The 18045-nt window shown below is 41.4% G+C and overlaps 1 protein-coding gene across 2 annotated transcripts in view; it reads right to left on the reverse strand.

Annotated features, from left to right (window-relative positions):
• The window catches only part of DNAH5 (dynein axonemal heavy chain 5), a 253591-nt gene that overhangs the window by 88157 nt on the left and 147389 nt on the right, over positions 1 to 18045 (reverse strand). For both annotated transcript variants that reach the window (XM_075062684.1, XM_075062685.1), the window contains exons 50-55: positions 15365 to 15588; positions 12726 to 12924; positions 7509 to 7681; positions 3964 to 4094; positions 3194 to 3347; positions 565 to 832 (exon numbers count right to left, since the gene is read on the reverse strand). In XM_075062684.1, coding sequence (XP_074918785.1) covers positions 565 to 832; positions 3194 to 3347; positions 3964 to 4094; positions 7509 to 7681; positions 12726 to 12924; positions 15365 to 15588 — 1149 coding nt within the window. The remainder of the gene's footprint in view (positions 1 to 564; positions 833 to 3193; positions 3348 to 3963; positions 4095 to 7508; positions 7682 to 12725; positions 12925 to 15364; positions 15589 to 18045) is intronic.

The raw sequence follows: 18045 nt of genomic DNA on the forward strand, positions 1-18045 counted from the left end.
GAAAGTAATGGATTTAGCAGATATTTGGGCAGCATGCAACAATATCATAGAATATCATGGTTGGAAGGGACCTCAGGAGATCATCTAGTCCAATCCCCTGCTCAAAGCAGGACTGATTGTCAGATAGATTTTTGCCCCATCCCTAAATGGCCCCCTCCTGGATTGAACTCACAACCCTGAGTTTAACAGACCAGTGCTCAAACCACTGAGCTATCCCTCCCCCCATATGAAGTGGAGCATCTTAGAGAAGATAGTGAGGAGAGAAGGAAATTTAGAGGGTAACCAATTATGATTTAAAACTTGTTCTAAGTCCTGAAAATAAAGTATTTATTATTTGTTTTTAATCTTTTCTTTGAATGATTAAAGGGTATCTTTAAGGGTGAAGGATTTTTCCAGTATCACATTTTAAGCCTTTTTTATAATCCAATATTATGAGTCGAAGAAGCTTGCCCATTTAGTAAGGGGGGAATGTCCCCTATTTACTTCACAGTGATTATGGAGCTTGACTTCACTAAATTTCCAGATTCAGCATAGCAGGACTACACAGCTGCAACTAACACTCACCTGCAACCAGTGCATCCTTAGGCCATCGGCTGAACCAGTCTGTAGTGCAACCAGAAATAAGGGCAGGGAACTTTAGAGCTCTGTTTCGGAATTTTTCACCCACTGGTGAAAAACAAAGTACTACATGGAGGTTCTGACGGACTCTGGTCATGAAATATTCATACAAATTCTCATTGGTTGGAGGTCGACGTGGGTGCTCCTTTTTCATGACAGGTATGAGATCACTATTGATCTCATCAATTTCATCACGTGCAAACAAGTTGGAGACCTTAACAAAAAGAAGTAGATTTTTTTAAAACCGGTTTGGTGGGTTATTGTGACTGGAATGTTGTAATGTAGAAGCTCTCATTCACAGAGCATGCCAAGTAGGTGCATACAGTTCTGATACAAACACATTGGGCCCCTTGCTCCACAACATTTCATCAGTTTTATATCATTGACTCTATCAAAACCAGTGGAGTCACACTAGTAACAAATTGGTCTAAGACTGGAGAATCAGACCCACTATGACTAATTTTACTTGCTGCTTTAATACACTTGGGTTAATTTCCCTCCTTTTAGTGTTAAATAACTAGTTATAACACCACTCTGGAACAAAACCTGCCACTCTAAATACAAGGTATGTTAGGAATTTTAGATATAACTTTACCTCCTTCAAGCCTAAAAGCCTATTTTACTTCTGAAAGTTACTAAAACTCTGAATCAAACAGAAAACTTTATAAATGTTTAAGAAACAAAGTTCACATTGTTTCAGATCTCCTCCTTTATTTCTAGAATGTGTCTCAGTTTGAGTTTGTCAAACATCTAAAAGAGCTGATTCACACATTTTCATTCTAAGGGATTAATAGCTCTGCACTAAATTTCACAGAATCAAAGAAGATTAGGGTTGGAAGAGACCTCAGGAGGTCATCTGAGGAGTCCAACCCCTGCTCAAAGCAGGGCCAACCAAATCATGCCAGCCAAGACTTTGTCAAACAGGGCCTTATAAACCTCTAAGGCTGGTGATTCCACCACCTCTTGAGGTAACCCATTCCAGTGCTTCACCACCCTCCTAGTGAAATAGTTTTTCCTAATATCCAACCTAGATCTCCCCCACTGCAACTTGAGACCATTGCTTCTTGTTCTGTCATCTGCCACCACTGAGAACAGCCGAGCTCCATCCTCTTTGGAACCCCCCTTCACGTACTTGAAGGCTGCTATCAAATCCCCCCTCTTCTCTTCTGCAGACTAAATAAACCCAATTCCCTCAGCCTCTTCTCGTAAGTCATGTCTCCCAGCCCCCTAGTCATTTTTGTTGTCCTCCGCTGGACTCTCTCCAATTTGTCCATACCTCTTCTGTTGTTGGGGGGTCAAAAATGGACGTAATACTCCAGATGTGGCTTCACCAGTGCTGAAGAGAGGGGAATAATCACTTCCTTCAATCTGCTGGCAATGTTCCTACTAATGCAGCTCAAAATGCCATTAGCCTTCTTGGCAACAAGAGCACTTTGTTGACTCATATTCAGCTTCTTGTCCACTGTAATCCTAGGTCTTTGTCGCTTAGCCACTTGGTCCCCAGCCTGTAGCAGTGCATAGGATTCTTCTTTCCTAAGTGCAGGACTCTGCACTTGTCCTTGTTGAACCTCATCAGATTTCTTTTGGCCCAATCCTCCAATTTGTCTATGTCACTCTGGACCCTATCTCTACCTTCCAGCGTATCCACCTCTCCCCCCAGCTTAGTGTCATCCGCGAACTTGCTGAGGGTCCAGTCGATCCCTTCATCCAGATCATTAATGAAGATGTTGAAAAAATGCCCCCAGGACCAACCCCTGGGCACTCCACTTGATATTGGCTGCCAACTAGACATGGAACCATTGATTACAACGCATTGAGCCCAGACGATCTAGTCAGATTTCTATCCACCATATAGTCCATTCATTCAGCCCATACTTCTTTAACTTGCTGGTAAGAATACTGTGGGAGACTGTACCAAAAACTTTGCTAAAGTCAAGGTACATCACGTCTAGCACTTTCCCCATATCCACAGACTCAGTTATCTCATCATAGAAGGCAATCAGGTTGGTCAGGCATGACTTGCCCTTGGTGAATCCATGTTGACTGTTTCTGATCACCTTCCTCTCCTCCAAGTGCTTCAAAATGGATTCCTTGAGGACGTGCTCCATGATTTTTCCAGGAACTGAGGTGAGACCGAGCTGTCTGTAGTTCCCCGGATTCTCCTTCTTCCCTTTTTTAAAGATGGGCACTACATTAGCTTTTTTCCAATAGTCCGAGACCTCCCCTGATCACCACAAGTTTTCAAAGATAATGCCCAATGGCTCTGAAATCACATCAGCCAACTCCTTCAGCACCCTCAGATGAATTAAATCCGGGCCTATGTTCTGGTGCATGTCCATCTTTTCTAAAAAGTCCTTAACCTGTTCTTTCACTACAGCTTTGCCTCACCACACTGTCAGAATCTTGTATTAAGATTCTAGTGCCAGATATCACTTGAGACTGCATTTGTGAAACTGCTGCCATGATGTCTAAGAGACTACTCACATAAATCAAGCTACTCATAATCAGGCTCGCTCTCTGCTCCCTGATTACAAAACAAAAAAGGATGAAAGAAATAAGAAAGTAAAAATTGTACCTCTCCAGATGATAAAACGTTATTCAGGTATTCTAAGAAAGACTCATCTTTGATCTCATTATCTGTAAAAATGAAGCTGATGCCCTTTCCTTGAAGCCCTGCTGTCCTGTACAAGAACTTCAAGTCTTCCATCAGGTTTGAAGTGTTGTATGATCTAGAGAAAAAACAGTTGTGTTGCCACTCAAAACTTTTAAATGGGGATGTTGGTAAACAAATGTGACTGGCAAAAATATCTTTCCTTTCAATGCACAAACTATGTAATTATGCTCAAGAATATCCATTTAGAGTGATTAAAGAGCCACAGCCCATTTTAAGTCTCAGTTTAAATAAACATACCCAATTTCTAATTTTGTCATCATTTCTTTTTTTAGAAGAGGATAATGTTGCCCCCTTTCTCTGTTACTCTTAAAGACCTACTCAAACACAAAAGGGATTAATGATGCATGGCAAACAAACCAACCACACAAAACACACTCTCAAAGGCACAAAGTAAACTAAATTAAGAAAACATTTTTCTCCAGGCTTTTAATTACAGTATCCTTAGGCATTAGCCTGTTATTTTTTGCTTATTTAAGAAAGACATTCAGACTGAGAGGACGCACTGAATTTCAGCACAGAAAACAAAGGAAAACATTTTTTAAAGGCTCTTAAGGATGCACCCATTTCCATTCTCAACTGTGTTTGCCATTATATGCTCTGCTTGTAGAAGGAATCCAAAACACAGAAATCAGAGTACACATTTTTGAAATATCTCTTGTTCAACAGCCTACCTTGTTAAAGTGATCTGGAATGTAGCATAGCCAGCTATGAATGATGCCAGTTTAGTCAAGCTCTGCTTTCCTGAGCCACCAACTCCAACGAGGAGAGCATTTCCACGAGGGGTGCGAATCACACGAGAAATCTACAGATCAACATGACAATTTGTTGCTAAATATATGGAATGTTTGTGCCAGAATAATTTAAGCCACCACAGCAAGGGGAGCCTTCGAATTAGTGAGAACCTTAGAATTATCATTCTTATTTTGTGAATTATAAATCCTTTAATTTTGAAAACTTATTTCTATGAGAAACTGATCACATGTAAACACAATATACCATTATAGAACAGGAAGTGCTGTTTCCACTTTAAATATTACTATATGATAATAGTGTTGTCATGTCAGAATAGATTTTTACAGGATTTCTTGTAATATCATATAAACTTTACACTCTATATCTCCCTTACTGTTCACTGTAAATTTAACATCAATTTTGAGTTCTTATTTGCATAAATCAAAAGTAACTTATTAGTCATCAGTTACTGGAGTAGTGTCAGACTGAGAGCTATTAATGTAACTGCAAAATATTGGGGAGAAGAAGGATAATTTAGAGGACAAAGCCCTGGGCTGGGATACAGGAATCCTAGGTTGAATTCCCAGTCAGCCGTAAGCTTTTGTGCAACTTTGGGCAGCTCACTTAATCTACTCTGTGAGTCAGTCTTCCATCTGTGAAATGATGTTCCTATTGCTCTGTCTTCCATGGGCATTGTGATGATAAAATCCATTAATGATTCTGAGACATCCCCATACCATGGTCATGAGTGTCATGTAAGGACCTAGATAGATAAAGCAAAGTACTGTACAGTTTTAAGAAGCAGAATCCTCTGTTTCCACAATCAGCCACCTTCACTGTAATAGTGGCATTTTTACATATTATTGGGCTAGAACATTTCACAAGTGGAGTTCCTTTTCCTTCCTGTCTCACTATTTTAAATGTATTGTAAACAAAGGAATAGTGATCAGATCATGCCCCACATTTTCCTTCATACCTAGCTCTGTCATGGGGGTACATCTACACTTCGAGATGGAGGCAGAATTTCCATCTTGAGGAGACCTATGTTTAGCACATTAGCTCGATTAGAGCTAACACAGGTATGTCTCCTCGAGCGGGAAATTAGACTTCCAGTTCGAGGTGCAGATGTACCCGTAGTGACAAGAGCCAAATTCTCCTTCAGTTTACAGGCAAATGACTGCACTGATCAGCAGGATAATGGGCCTGCAGTGAACAAGGTGGGCTGAGGAGAGTGATATCTATGCTAGGGTTAGGTTTGGTGGATTTGCTCAGCAGAGTGGGGAATTCCTTTAAATGAACTCAATCTCCCACAAACAGACACAGCAGGGATGTCAGCTGTGAAGATCAGGGATTGGCTCCTAGCAATCTTTTAAAAAGCCAGGTATAGGCTCTGCTATGGGTTTCTCTGCAACCTAAGTTATTATTGGGGGGTGCAAGTCTTTGCCCCAGTGGGCCCTGTCTTGTGTTACTGGATGAAAGCTCTGTTTTAAAGCATCATCTTAGGCTCCGCATCCTCACTCTGTCTCCTTACTACCATTCAGCAGGTTTATTAGAGGCAGACAATGCCTCCCCCAACAGGTCTGACTGGTACATTGCAACCAGCCTGGGAGAACAGCCAAAGAAGCAATAAAGAAAGACAGGAATCCTCTTCAGCCATCACAAATTTGTCCATGGCTCTGGAGCCCAGTTGCTCTCAGTGTGATGCTGTGACTAAGAGGACTAACGGGATCCTCTGATGTATAAAGCAATATGAAGTAGGAGTAGGAAAGTGTATTCCCTCTGTATACAGTATTAGCAAAACCATTACTGGAATCATGTGTCCAATTCCCGTGTCCACTCTTCTAAAAGGATGTTGAGCTGGAACGGGTTCAGAAAAAAGCTATACAAATATTTGAGCTCCAGAAACATGCCTTATAATGAGAGACTGAAACTTAATCTATTTAGTTTATCCAAGAGAAGGCTAAGAAGTGACTTGATCATGGTCTATTAGAACCTATGTAAGAAAGAGACATCTGACAGCAGATTCTGCTCTTTAACCTAGCAGAAAACGGCACAGTGAGATTGTCATGCTCAAACTAGGCAAATTCAGACTAGAAAAGAGGTTCACATTTTTAAGTGAAGGTAATTAGCCATTGGAACAATTTACTTAGGGTTTTGGTTGATTCTCTGTCAATAGAAGTCTTTAAGTCAAGATTGGATATCTTTCTAACAGATATGATATAGCTCAAACAGAAGTTATAGGCTTGATCCCAGAGTTACTGGTCAAGGTTCAACGGCCTGTGAAGTCAGGCAAGTAATCACAGTGTTACCATTTTGCCTTAATCTATGCACGTATACATTTACGAACAGTTAACGCTGTTGGATCAGGGTTTAGACCAAAATTTATACCCAGACAGGGACTACCACCACTACTTACCAGACTAAAAACTGTAAGCAGAACCTCACTAATTTGCTCTGACTTACTTTTTTCAGATTACCCAATTTTCTGAATTCATTTTTTCAACACTCATACACAAAAATGCAATTTTCAACAGGACATTAAAGTTGCGTTTTTTATTTCGACAAGTGTCATTTAGATTTATTTACTTACTATTTACTAGTAGTTTTTTACCACATTTTGTTCAATTAATGTAATCTAGTTCAAGTAATCTAATGTACAACCTTGCCGCATCTTTTATTAAAATAATGGCTGAGAAAGAGGGCTGAGCCCACGGTGCAGTGCAGAAATACAAGGTTTGCAGTTTACAAAGGAAGAATTAGGGTGATATTACTATTTAGTAAACCCTTTCTGTGTTTCCATCATCCTGGGTTCCACGGTGCTCTGAATTATAATCAGCTGTGTGCAGGAAGTATAATGCGTTTTATGTTCTGAGGTTTGACAAAACAAGAGAGCATACTGTGAATCAGGAGTGGAAATTTGTAGCTAGACTTTGCCCCCATTCTAAATGGCTGTGTGGCTGAGTAAGGCTGACGTTGCTCTTCCCTACAAAGATGCTTTGGTGTTACCCCAACAGTGGGTTTTGTCATTATGGGTAGAGGGAGGGATCGGGGGCAGGGAAGGCAATACTACTTTCTGTAATCCAGTTAATATGAAACGGCAAAGAAAAGCATTGTATGTAAAACCATGGTTCCACTTCTCTGGCTAGATGGGAGAGGAAAGGTGTGTTTGATGCATTTTATAGAGAGTTGATGTGCTCTATTACCCATTCAGGTGAAGGAAGTTCAAAGGAATTGTGTTTCCTTTGGATGCCTCACCACTAGGTATTTGGAACTGTGGCTAAATGCACATCTAGCCCTTTATACTTCTATGCAAAAATCTAGACTTCTGTTATGTTACTTTAAAAGAGAAACAAAATACAAGCCTATACCCCACTTTATTTGACAGAATAACTGAAATCTCACATGATTACAGAAAGTAAAATCTTTTATAATGTCAAACATCTGGTCATGAAAAGGCAGGAGGAGGAAAAAGTGCTCATCCTACCTTGACTAAATGAATCATAGCATCTTTGAAGAACACCATGTCCAGACGTGCACCCCGGATGGTCTCGTTGTATGTTTGTAGAAACATATTTAAATGATCCTTCAGGTGATTAAAAGATTCAATTGGCTCATAGATTTTAGGTATATCAAAGACAGTTACTTCTGCCTCTTCACCTGTGAGAAAAAGTGATAGCAAATTGTTAACAGTGGAAATTACTGAGGAGGGCTCAGTTTTATCTTTCCCTAAAGATATGCTCTAGATATCAGCCATCACATTTTTGTAACCTTTCTCCTATGTCCTCTGAAGTGGATGGCTGAATGATTTAGGGCCTGCTCCCACTCTCTTGGAAATCAAAACACTCTGAGTTAAATGATATCAGGACTGAGACCCTAACAAAGTACTATAACTGGTAGCAGATGCCACACATTGTTTTGTTTTTTGGTTTTTTTTCACTGCAGCATTCACTGGGAATGTAAATTTATTTTACAAACAAGCAGACACCGTGCACATAAACGGGGGGGGCATTTATTATGCTGTATTCTCTATGAATATAATATATTGGGAGTTTAAGTACATGCCTATTGCAAACTAAGTTGACACACCACATTTTCTTTATCTCCGACAGAAATTAAACTGTAGAAAGGTCAATACAATTGACTGTGTGATATATAATTCAATAAAAAGTCTCTAAAATAAAATGCATGGGACACTTCTTTCTTTATTAAATCTAGAACATTTAAATTCCTCATATACCAGCATCTGAAAAAAAATGCTATGCAATTTTCCTAGGCATACAACATGGGCAGAGAAAGGCTACTCCCATATTTAAGTTATGTTTTTCCATGAGGCTCTGCTATGTGGCAAGATGTAATACAGTTGCTATAACATAGCTATGAAAAAGTGAATGCAGGTAAACATGCATATACTAAGCACCTGGCCACAGTTTATCTTCGTTTGTATCCTAATATCAATCAATTATGGATAGAGACATGGGGTGCAAACAGGTAGATAGCACATTTCACTACCACACTCCCCCACATCCCTTGCTGACAGTGAAAATGATACACAGCTAAATTCTGCTCTCAGTTACATGCTTAAAACTCCACAGACTTTAGGATTTTGTCCTATATACTTCAGAGAGATAATGTCATGGCACATTCTCTGTGAAAAGCATTAATTTGCTATGACCATTGGGTATTTCTAGTAGATACAGGGTGCAGCTTCTACTTACCTTCCTATCTCCCATAAGTGTAAACAAACTTGTTTCTCTTAGTGACTGGCTGAACAGGAAGTAGGACTGAGTAGACCTGTAGGTTCTAAAGTTTTAGATTGTTTTGTTTTTGAACGCAGTTATGTAACAACAACAAAAAAATCTACATTTGTAAGTTGCACTTTCATGATAAAGAGATTGCACTAAAGTATTTGTATGAGGTGAATTGAAAAATACTATTTCTTTTATTTTTTATGGTGCAAACATTTTTAATAAAAGTAATATAAAGTGAGCACTGTACACTTTGTATTCTGTGTTGTAAGTGAAATCAATATATTTGAAAATGTAGAAAAACATCCAAAAATATTTAATAAATTTCAATTGTTATTCTATTGTTTAATAGTGCAATTAAACCTGTGATTAATCATGCTTAATTTTTTTAATTGTGATTCATTTTTTTAATCGCATGAATTAACTAATTAATCAACAGGCCTAAAAAAAAATCCATGCAACATCCAAACTCAATTCCTCTTCTTACTCTCCAATATAGCAGGAAATAGATGACTGTCTTCACTGCTTCTGAGGCCCTGGTCTGAGGGATAAAGCCATGTCTTGCGACCTATTTGACTACTAGAACATTAGCTTCAGTCTAAGAATAAGTGAGAGCTGTAATTGGAAGGGTCTCTCAGGCTCTGACAAGCACAATAAGTACAATTAGCCACTAAAAAATGAGAACCTCCTAGTTTGTCAAAGAATCTAGATAACTGTCTTGGTTAAAGGCACATAACTCTAATAGATATGCAGAGGAAGAATTTTAAATGTTCACCTCATAGCCTTATGTCCTACAGTCTCCTCTCTTTACTTGCATTTTGTTTCACAAAAGAGAATGTTACTCTCCTTATAGTAACTGGAGGTTCTTTGAGATGTGTGGTCCCTATTTTTATTACACTGTATGTACTCATCCACTTCATGCACGCAGTTGTGGAACTCTTAAAAATAGTGTCAGTTGGTCCACACAGGCACACTCACTCTCCTCCTGCCTCTGATCAAGGAGATTAAGGGTGGAGCAGATCAACTTCTCCTCCAGTTCCTTCTCTACCGCAAATCCAAGAATGACTTGAAGCAGAGAGGAAGGAGGGCAGATAGGGTTCACATATCTCAAAGAACCTCCAGTTACTACACAATCGGTAAGTAACTTTCTCTTCTTCTTTGATTGCTGGTCCCTATGTGTATTCCACTCTGGGTGACTGACAAGCAGTATTGAAGTAGGAGGAGGCTGCCAGGATGCAGGCAGCAAAGTCATTTGAAGTACCACCATCCCGAAAGATGCATCAGTGGAGGAGTCCTGTACTAAAGCATATTGTCTCACAAATGTGTGGATGGAACTCCATGCAACTGTTCTGCAAATGTCAAATAGAGGTACTTCTTGAAGCAACTGCATTAATATCACTTGTGTTCTTGTAGAATGAACCCTCATCCCATGAGGGAGAGGACAATTAGACAGCTGATAGCAGAGATAGATACAACCTGAGATCCATTTGCAGATCCTTTGAGAGGATATAGCTTGACCTTGAACTCTTTCCACTACAGCAATAAACAGTCTGGGAGTTTTTCTGATTGCCTTTATCTTTCACAGGTAAAAGGTTAAGGCTCATCACATGTTGAGGGAATGAAGTCTCCTCTCTTCTTCCAATGCGTGTGGTTTCAGAAAAAACATAAGTGAAGAGACTGATGCAAGTGAAACTCTAAAACTACTTTGTGGGTGAACTTAGGATGTAAACGTGATGACACCTTGGCTCTAAGGAATATGGTGTCGGGTAGATCCATCATCAATGCTCCAAGCTTACCCACCCTCCTGGCTGAGTTGATGGCTATCAGGAATATGACCTTCATGGACAGAAGAGACATGAAATATGTGGTTGGTGGTTCAAAAGGAGGTTAAGAGAGCACCAAAAGAATAAGGTTTAAGTCCCATTGCAGAGCAGATTTCCTTACTGACAGAAAGGCTCTGATTAGACCTTTGCAGAATCTAGTAGTCAGTAAGTGAGCAAAACTGAATAACCATGAGAGGGTGGGTGGTACACATTCATTGGTGCCAGGTGAACCACAGCTGTTCTGAGCGAAAGAAGATTGTCCAGAATAAGGAGAATACCCACAATTCATGGGTTTCTGTTGTGTCCAGACAAAGAAATACTTCCACTTCACTAAGTAGAATTTTCTAGTGGAATCTTTTCTACTGTTAGTAAGGATGCTTTGCACAGCTTCAGAGCATGAACGTTCGAAAGTTGACACCCATCCAAACACCTCACCCTGAGATGGAGTGACTGGGGGGTTGAGATGCTTGATTCTGTCTTTCCCCTGGGTCATGAGATTGGAAAAGGACTGAATGTTGATCGTTGACCAAGATAACATGTGTATGAGACTCAGGAACAAGAACTGTCTGGGCCAGTTGGAGGCAATGGGCATGACTTGTGCCTTGTCCAATTAACAGAATATTAAGATGAAACTCCAGACAATGGAGGTTCCAACCCAGGCCATGCGGTGATAAGAAGAAACTAGGGAGGCGGTCAGTCCTCTCTCCCCTTTATCTCCTCAATTGAAAGCAAGAGGACAGCAACAGCGAATGCATAATCCAATGGACTCGGCTTTTGAAGAATTCTCTGACTCCGTGCGCATGCGTAACCACAGTGTAATACATACAGGTACCAGCACTCAAAGAAGTGCAAGTTTTCAGCATGTATATAATGTATGTTAATGCAAAAACAAGTGCCAGGGCAAGGACTGTCTACCACAAAATGCCTAGCAAAATGGGGCCCCATTCTTGGTTGGCCATCAGGCTCTATCATAATTAATAGGTTAAAAGTACAAATCAAAATCCATCTCTTGTACTCTACTACATATTTTGTTTTTCTTTCTTGCTCATTCTTCATCTATTTCCTCTGTTTTGTGCTCCCAATACAACAAAATATTTAAGCACATGTTTGAGCACTTTCCTAAATCAGGGTCTATATTTTCTACTCCTTTCATACATTTCTCTGCACAATTCTTACTTATTGCTCTCACCTGCCATACCATTTAGGGGTCTGTTTTCCAGCATTGGTTCAGAGCATTACATGATTTATTCTAGTCATTGTGGTACCTCCACGTATCCATCATTTATGCGGAGGGGAGTAGCTGACTGACCTCAAAATAGTTTAATAATGCCTTCCCCAAAACAAAAGCAATTCATACAACACAGTGAAACAGAACACAAAATTGTACCATTCACCCATTTTTGAGCTACTTCAATTGCACTGTAAAGCAATTTAGCTTCCTTATAAAATAGTACCTAACGAATTGGCCTTCATTATGCATAACTTTTCTTGCAAGAGAAAAAATGAACAAAGCAAGTGAAAGAAAATAGGTATTTTATAAATAATATAGATACCAAAATAACTATTGTGAAAATAAGATGTAAAACATTATTTTGATTTGAAAGATATAGGAGAGACTATGCAACAAGTGAAAAGGACAAATTTAATAGGAGTCATTAATAATGTAACAAGAAAACACCGAAGGCCACACACATCAGTAATGGTTGCAGATAAATTACATTTATCTGACATTAATGGACTAGTTAAAACTGAGCTTTTTCATGTACTAGTTGGGGGGGCAGGGTAGGGGTTAGTAAGTGCAGTAATTATTTATACGGTTTTAGTTCAAGTATTGCAATCATCTGCGCTTAAATGCTGTTGCAAGCATAATGTAAATGTAGTCCTTGTGCTCAAGGGAGCACAGTGACCTATCCTAACTGGCAACATTAGCTACCACAAACAGGATAGACAAGAGTTGGGACCATGGCCCTGTGAACTAACCAAAAGACCTGTCTGGCTATTGAAGGATGTTTATAATATGCATTCTGAAGTCTTTTCTACATAAGCATTAACTGTACCTTTTCCTCCCCACCCACATTGTGATAAATTACCAGAACATCATTATCTCTTCTTGCAACAAGTTTCTGTAGTTACCTATTGCTTCAGGTGGACCTCTTAAGAAGTCAACAAAGTAAGCATCAGTTTCCAAATCCACTAAAGCCTTTTTCTCTTCACCGAACTCCTCCTCAACCAATTTTGCCAAAGCTGTATCAAACCAATCCATATCCGCTGGGGTTGTGAAACGATCAGCAATAACACACTTACATTCATGCTTCCACAACTTTATCAACACCTGTTCACAAAACAAACATCTCAATTGATTAAGTTTGTAACAGAGGCACTCGTGCTCTTCACAGCCATATCTCAGCAAGGTTGGACTTTTGTCACGGTTGTTTCAAACAGTATTGCATTATCTCTAGACAATACAAAGTAATTTTTTACTCCTTACAAGGGAAGCTGAAATAGTATTCTTTGTCAGACTTTGATTCAGCTACATCTCAGCTTAAGAGTATGTCCAGTTTACAAAAAAAAGACAAAAAAGACTGCACATTCAGGACAAAGCATTAGATGAAGTCTCAGTCTAGCCTCCCAAACTACATAATTATGTGTCCAATTATTGCATGGCCAAAAACAGACTTTATGAATGCCAGGCATATTTTTACAAGCAAATTCAATAGCTGACTACCCAGTTTGCTAACAGATGTATTTCCCACTCACAAATCGTAAGTGTTTGTTCATAAGCTGGTGTCCACACTTTTATATGCTACTTCTGACGGTACCATCAGTGGAGATGGTTGGATAATGATTCATCTGCAGAGAGATAGTCACTGCACTGAAGACTCAACTTTATATTTCAGTATTAAAGAAAACTGGCTTTTCAAAAGGAAAATTGAAAAATTGAGAGGGAAATATTTAGGTCAATGTGTGGGGCGCACTGCCCCACTCCTTGGGAGAATGGGCTGTGGCAGGCCAGGGAGACTGCACAGCCCAGGAGCCAATCAGAAAAGGGCTTATGGGGAGCCAATCAGGGCCCAGATTGGAGGGAACCAATCAGGGCCAGGCTCACTCATATATAAAAGCTGCCCAGAGCAGGAGCAGTCAGTCTGTCCCAGGTCTTTGACAGGGGAAGGTCAGTCTCCAAGGGGGAGACTAGCACCGTGGACAGCGCAGCACAGTGCAGCGCTGGGCAGGCTCAGGAAGGCTAGAAGGCTCTAGCCCATAGCCGCCAGGCTGTAGGCCCTGAGGGGAAGGGCCTAGTGGGTGCAAGGGGCCGTAGGGGAAGCGGCCCAGAGAAACAGACAGAGGAAGGGAAAGAAAGAGGACAGCGAGGCTGATGCCAGAGGGTCCCTGGGCTGGGACCCAGAGTAGAGGGTGGGCCTGGGTCCCCCGCTTCCTTCTTGCAGTACACCCAGCCATTGGCCATAGGGAGAGACCATTATACCATGCCAGATCCCTGCCAAGAGGGATTAGACATAGAGGGCGATTGGACATGGTTGCATATTGTGGCTGGAATGTGGGACTGCTGATGATCGATCCCCGGAAGGGGGTGCAGATGGACTAAGGGGCACTGCCAGAGGGCAGTGGCCTCGAAGAGGACGCCACTGAGCAGGGAGCAATGTGGGTCCACAGACGCTGACCGAGGGCAGAAAAATGGACGGGACACCACCAGGAGGGGGTGCTCCACTGGAATCGAGCTAATTCCCCGAGTTACCAGCAGGAGGCGCTGGGTGGTGAGTCCGTGACCCATTTACAGTCAAGTATCTTATTTTTCACAAGGAGTGTGGACTGTACAGTAATGAAACACAGAAAGACTTGTTGCAGTCCAGTGTTATTCCCTCTTCCATTTAAGACATGTCTGCACTGCAGTCTCGGGCATGACTGCAGCATGGGTAGACATATCCATGTTCGTTGTACACACACTAGCACAGCTAGAAATAAAAGGGTAGGTGTGCTGGCACAGCCTTCAGATGGGGCTGGACAAGCATATTGGGGATCCCAGGTATTTGCAAGCATTGCTATCCCATGCAGACGCTTGTGCTGCTGTTTCTCCACTGCTATGTTTAGCTGTGCTAGCACAGGTAAAGCTAGCATGGGTATGTCTATCCATGCTGCAACTACACCTCAGACTGAAGTATAGACATATCCTTATAGCTTTAAGCCAAAACTCAACTTTCAGCCAGTCACATGGTTTGAAAACCTCAAGGCATCCTATATCTTAAGAACAAAATTATTTGTCATTAAGATGCTGAATAGCTTGCTGCTATGTATGTATATAAAACTGAATATTTTAAAAAGCTCAATTTTTCTCCAGAATTTTAAAAACTGAAATAAGTTAACATTTATCAGTAAGTAAAACAGACCACAAAACTGATGCACACAGCGTAACAAAGTGGTTTCTGTTCTTTTGCTACATTGTATGTCCATAAAATCCTTTGGCATCTTAGCAATTTAGCGTTCAGTATCACAGTACTTCACCACTGATGCTTATTATTTGTTGTTGTACTGAGGAAGCACCTTGGAGCCCCAGATATGGAACAGGACCCCACTGTCCTAGGCAGAGTACAAACACAGAACAAAGCCACTGAAGATCTTACAATTTAATAAGAAAAGTGATAACAAGTAGAAATAGAGGCTTCTTATTTTATACTGAACCACCAAAGAATCAGTTATAGTCTTCATCCCATTGCTACTTAATATGCTAACTCCATGAAAGAAAGCTGTATGTTACTTACATTAGGTTCACTGATGACTTCCGATACAGTATTTAGCATCCCCTGCCAAATCCTCGAGAGATCTCGTAGATTGAAGACATAATGGAACTTGGCTGGAGTGGGTAGCATTTTGATCTTGGTCATCTGCCATAACCTGCGTGTCAGAGGCACCAATCTGGCTACTGATCTTCTGACTTCTTCTGAGAAGCTCCGCTGACTACAATAATGCCCTATGCCAATCACACCTGGAAAAAGCAAAATTGATCGTTTAAAGGGCAGTTACTAAAGTAAGGCTTATCGACACATGGAGCTATTCTGGAACAGCTACTCCTGTATAACTCCAGGCACAGACAACTTGTACATGTAAGACAGCAATACTCTTTGCACCTTCACCTCATGTCCCCTGAAATAAACCAAAATGCTGCAGCGTAACTAAGCTATAAAATGCACCCCTTGGGCTGCATTGAGAGCAACAGGCTAAGGAAGAAGGCACCAATTATTTTAAGTCCAGTGTCAAAGTTATTTCTGCAAAATTTTTGCAGATGTGTCCAGCAGTGTAAACATGTAGCACCTGCACAGGCAACAAATGTGCACAGAAATCCTGTATTTTCATATGTAACCGTGGAGTGTGCAGATTTTCCAGGGACAAATTTGGTGCCAGATTCAGAATCTTGGATCTAGATGTCTCATTGTAAGACTATTTTCTTGAGTTTATAAATCAATTGGTGAACTTCACGTTGAGCTGGAACATTCCAAGTCAAACCTGAGCAGAGACTTGATTTGGATTTTTCAACAAGAAAAATATAGTTTCCATTGAAAATGTTAAGGGATAAATCATGGAAACCTCTCTACTCCCTTGGGTTTTGTAAAAAATGATACTTGTTCGAGGCCTTAGTTTTGGGTCAAATTTTACCTTAAAGTCCATTTAAAAATGGACACTATTTTGATTTTGTGCTAATGTTACTTGCAGTTTACTCCTGGGGGAATTCTGCATCACTGCACAATGCAGAATTTTGCAGAAATTAATGTAGGGCATGCACAATTTCCTTTTTTCCCCCACATATAAATGGGCTGCAGAGATGTTGGCCACCACTACGAGCTGCTGGATCCAGCAAAGCCCAGCTCACAAATAGAAGGCAAGGCTGGGGGGAAGGGGAGGAAACTGGAGGGTTCCCAGCAGCTGTAGTTCTGCGCATACCCTGAAGGAAGGAGGCGGCACTCAGAAAACTCTGTGCAAGCCTGGGACCCTGCATCAGGCTGTTTCTCCCTCTGGATCCCTGGGAGGGTAGGGTCTGTGAGTGTCTGGGCCAGGGCAGGGAGCTGCAGCTGGGCTCTGAGGTGTAAATGTCTGGCCCAAGGGGCCCACAGCTGGTCTCTGGGGTGGGGGTGAGTGTCTGGCTCCCCAGCTGGGCTCTGGGGGGAAGGAGCAGAGAAGCGAGAAGAGGAAGTTACTCACTTTGTGCAGTAATGATGTTTCTTCAAGATGTTAATCAGAGATTTTTGGTAGCAGTGTCCATTGATCCCATGCATGTGCCCTCCCTCCCTATTTAGCACTGTATGGGCAAACCCCCTTCACTTCCTTCTCTACTGCAGAGCCCTATTGAGAACTCCGAAGTAGAAAAAAGAGGGGTGGGTTGTGAAGCACCCACAGGGACACACATCTCAAAGAACTATCACTACTGCACAAGGTGAGTAAATTCCTCTTCTTCTTTGACTAGTGTCCCTGTGGGTGCTCCACTGTAAGTGACTCATGAGCAGTATCCACCACTGGATGCTGGGACTTCGGAGTGGAGTCTTTTACTACAAAGAGCAGGGGCGGCTCCATGGTTTTTGCTGTCCCAAGCATGGCAGTCAGGTGGCTTTCGGCAGCATGCCTGGGGAGGTCTGCTTGTCCCACGCCTTCAGCGTACCCGCCGCCAAATTACTGCTGAAATTGCAGGATCGGCGGACCTTCCACAGGCAAGCTGCTGAAGGCTACCTGACAGTTGCCCTCACTGCGACTGGCCTACGCCCCCGCAGCTTACCGCCCTAGCACGTGCTTGGTGCGCTGGTGCCTGGAGCCACCTCTGACAAAGAGTACTGTGGAGTCGAAGATTGTGTCAGAGACCAAATCTTCAGTGATCGCATAATGCTCTGTGAAAGTATGGGCAGAGGCCCAAGTTGTTACTCTATAGATTGCTGAAATAAGGGTATCCCTACGGAATGTGATTGAGGTAGAAACCGACCTCGTGGAGTGTGTATGGACTCTGGACGGAAGCAAGTTGCACGCTTGATAAGTGATTAATGCAACCAGAGACCCATTTGGATAGTCTTTGAGCCGATATCAGAGTTTTTTTTATCTTTCTGTGGACAAAAGGAAGAGTTTAGGGGATTTCCTGAAGTCCTTAGTCCTGTCCAAATAGAATGCTAATGTCCTTCTAATATTTAGCATATACACAATTGTCTCCCAATTGTCACAAAGTGGTTTTGGGGAAAAAACAGTGAGATGGATCTGTTGATTCATACAAAACGTGCAGCGAAAGTAGGGAGAAATACTTGGGAGATGGCCTTACAGTTACTCTTTTTTTAAAAAAAGGCCGTGAATGGTGGGTGTGCCATCAGGGCCGCTATTTCTCCTATGTGCCTAGCTAAGGTGATGGCAATTAGAAATGCTGTCTTCATGGACAGGTGTAAGAGAGAACATGTTGCCCTGGACTTGGAGG

The sequence above is a fragment of the Chelonoidis abingdonii genome, chromosome 2 (genome assembly GCF_003597395.2).
Source record: "Chelonoidis abingdonii isolate Lonesome George chromosome 2, CheloAbing_2.0, whole genome shotgun sequence".
Lineage (NCBI taxonomy): Eukaryota > Metazoa > Chordata > Testudines > Testudinidae > Chelonoidis > Chelonoidis abingdonii.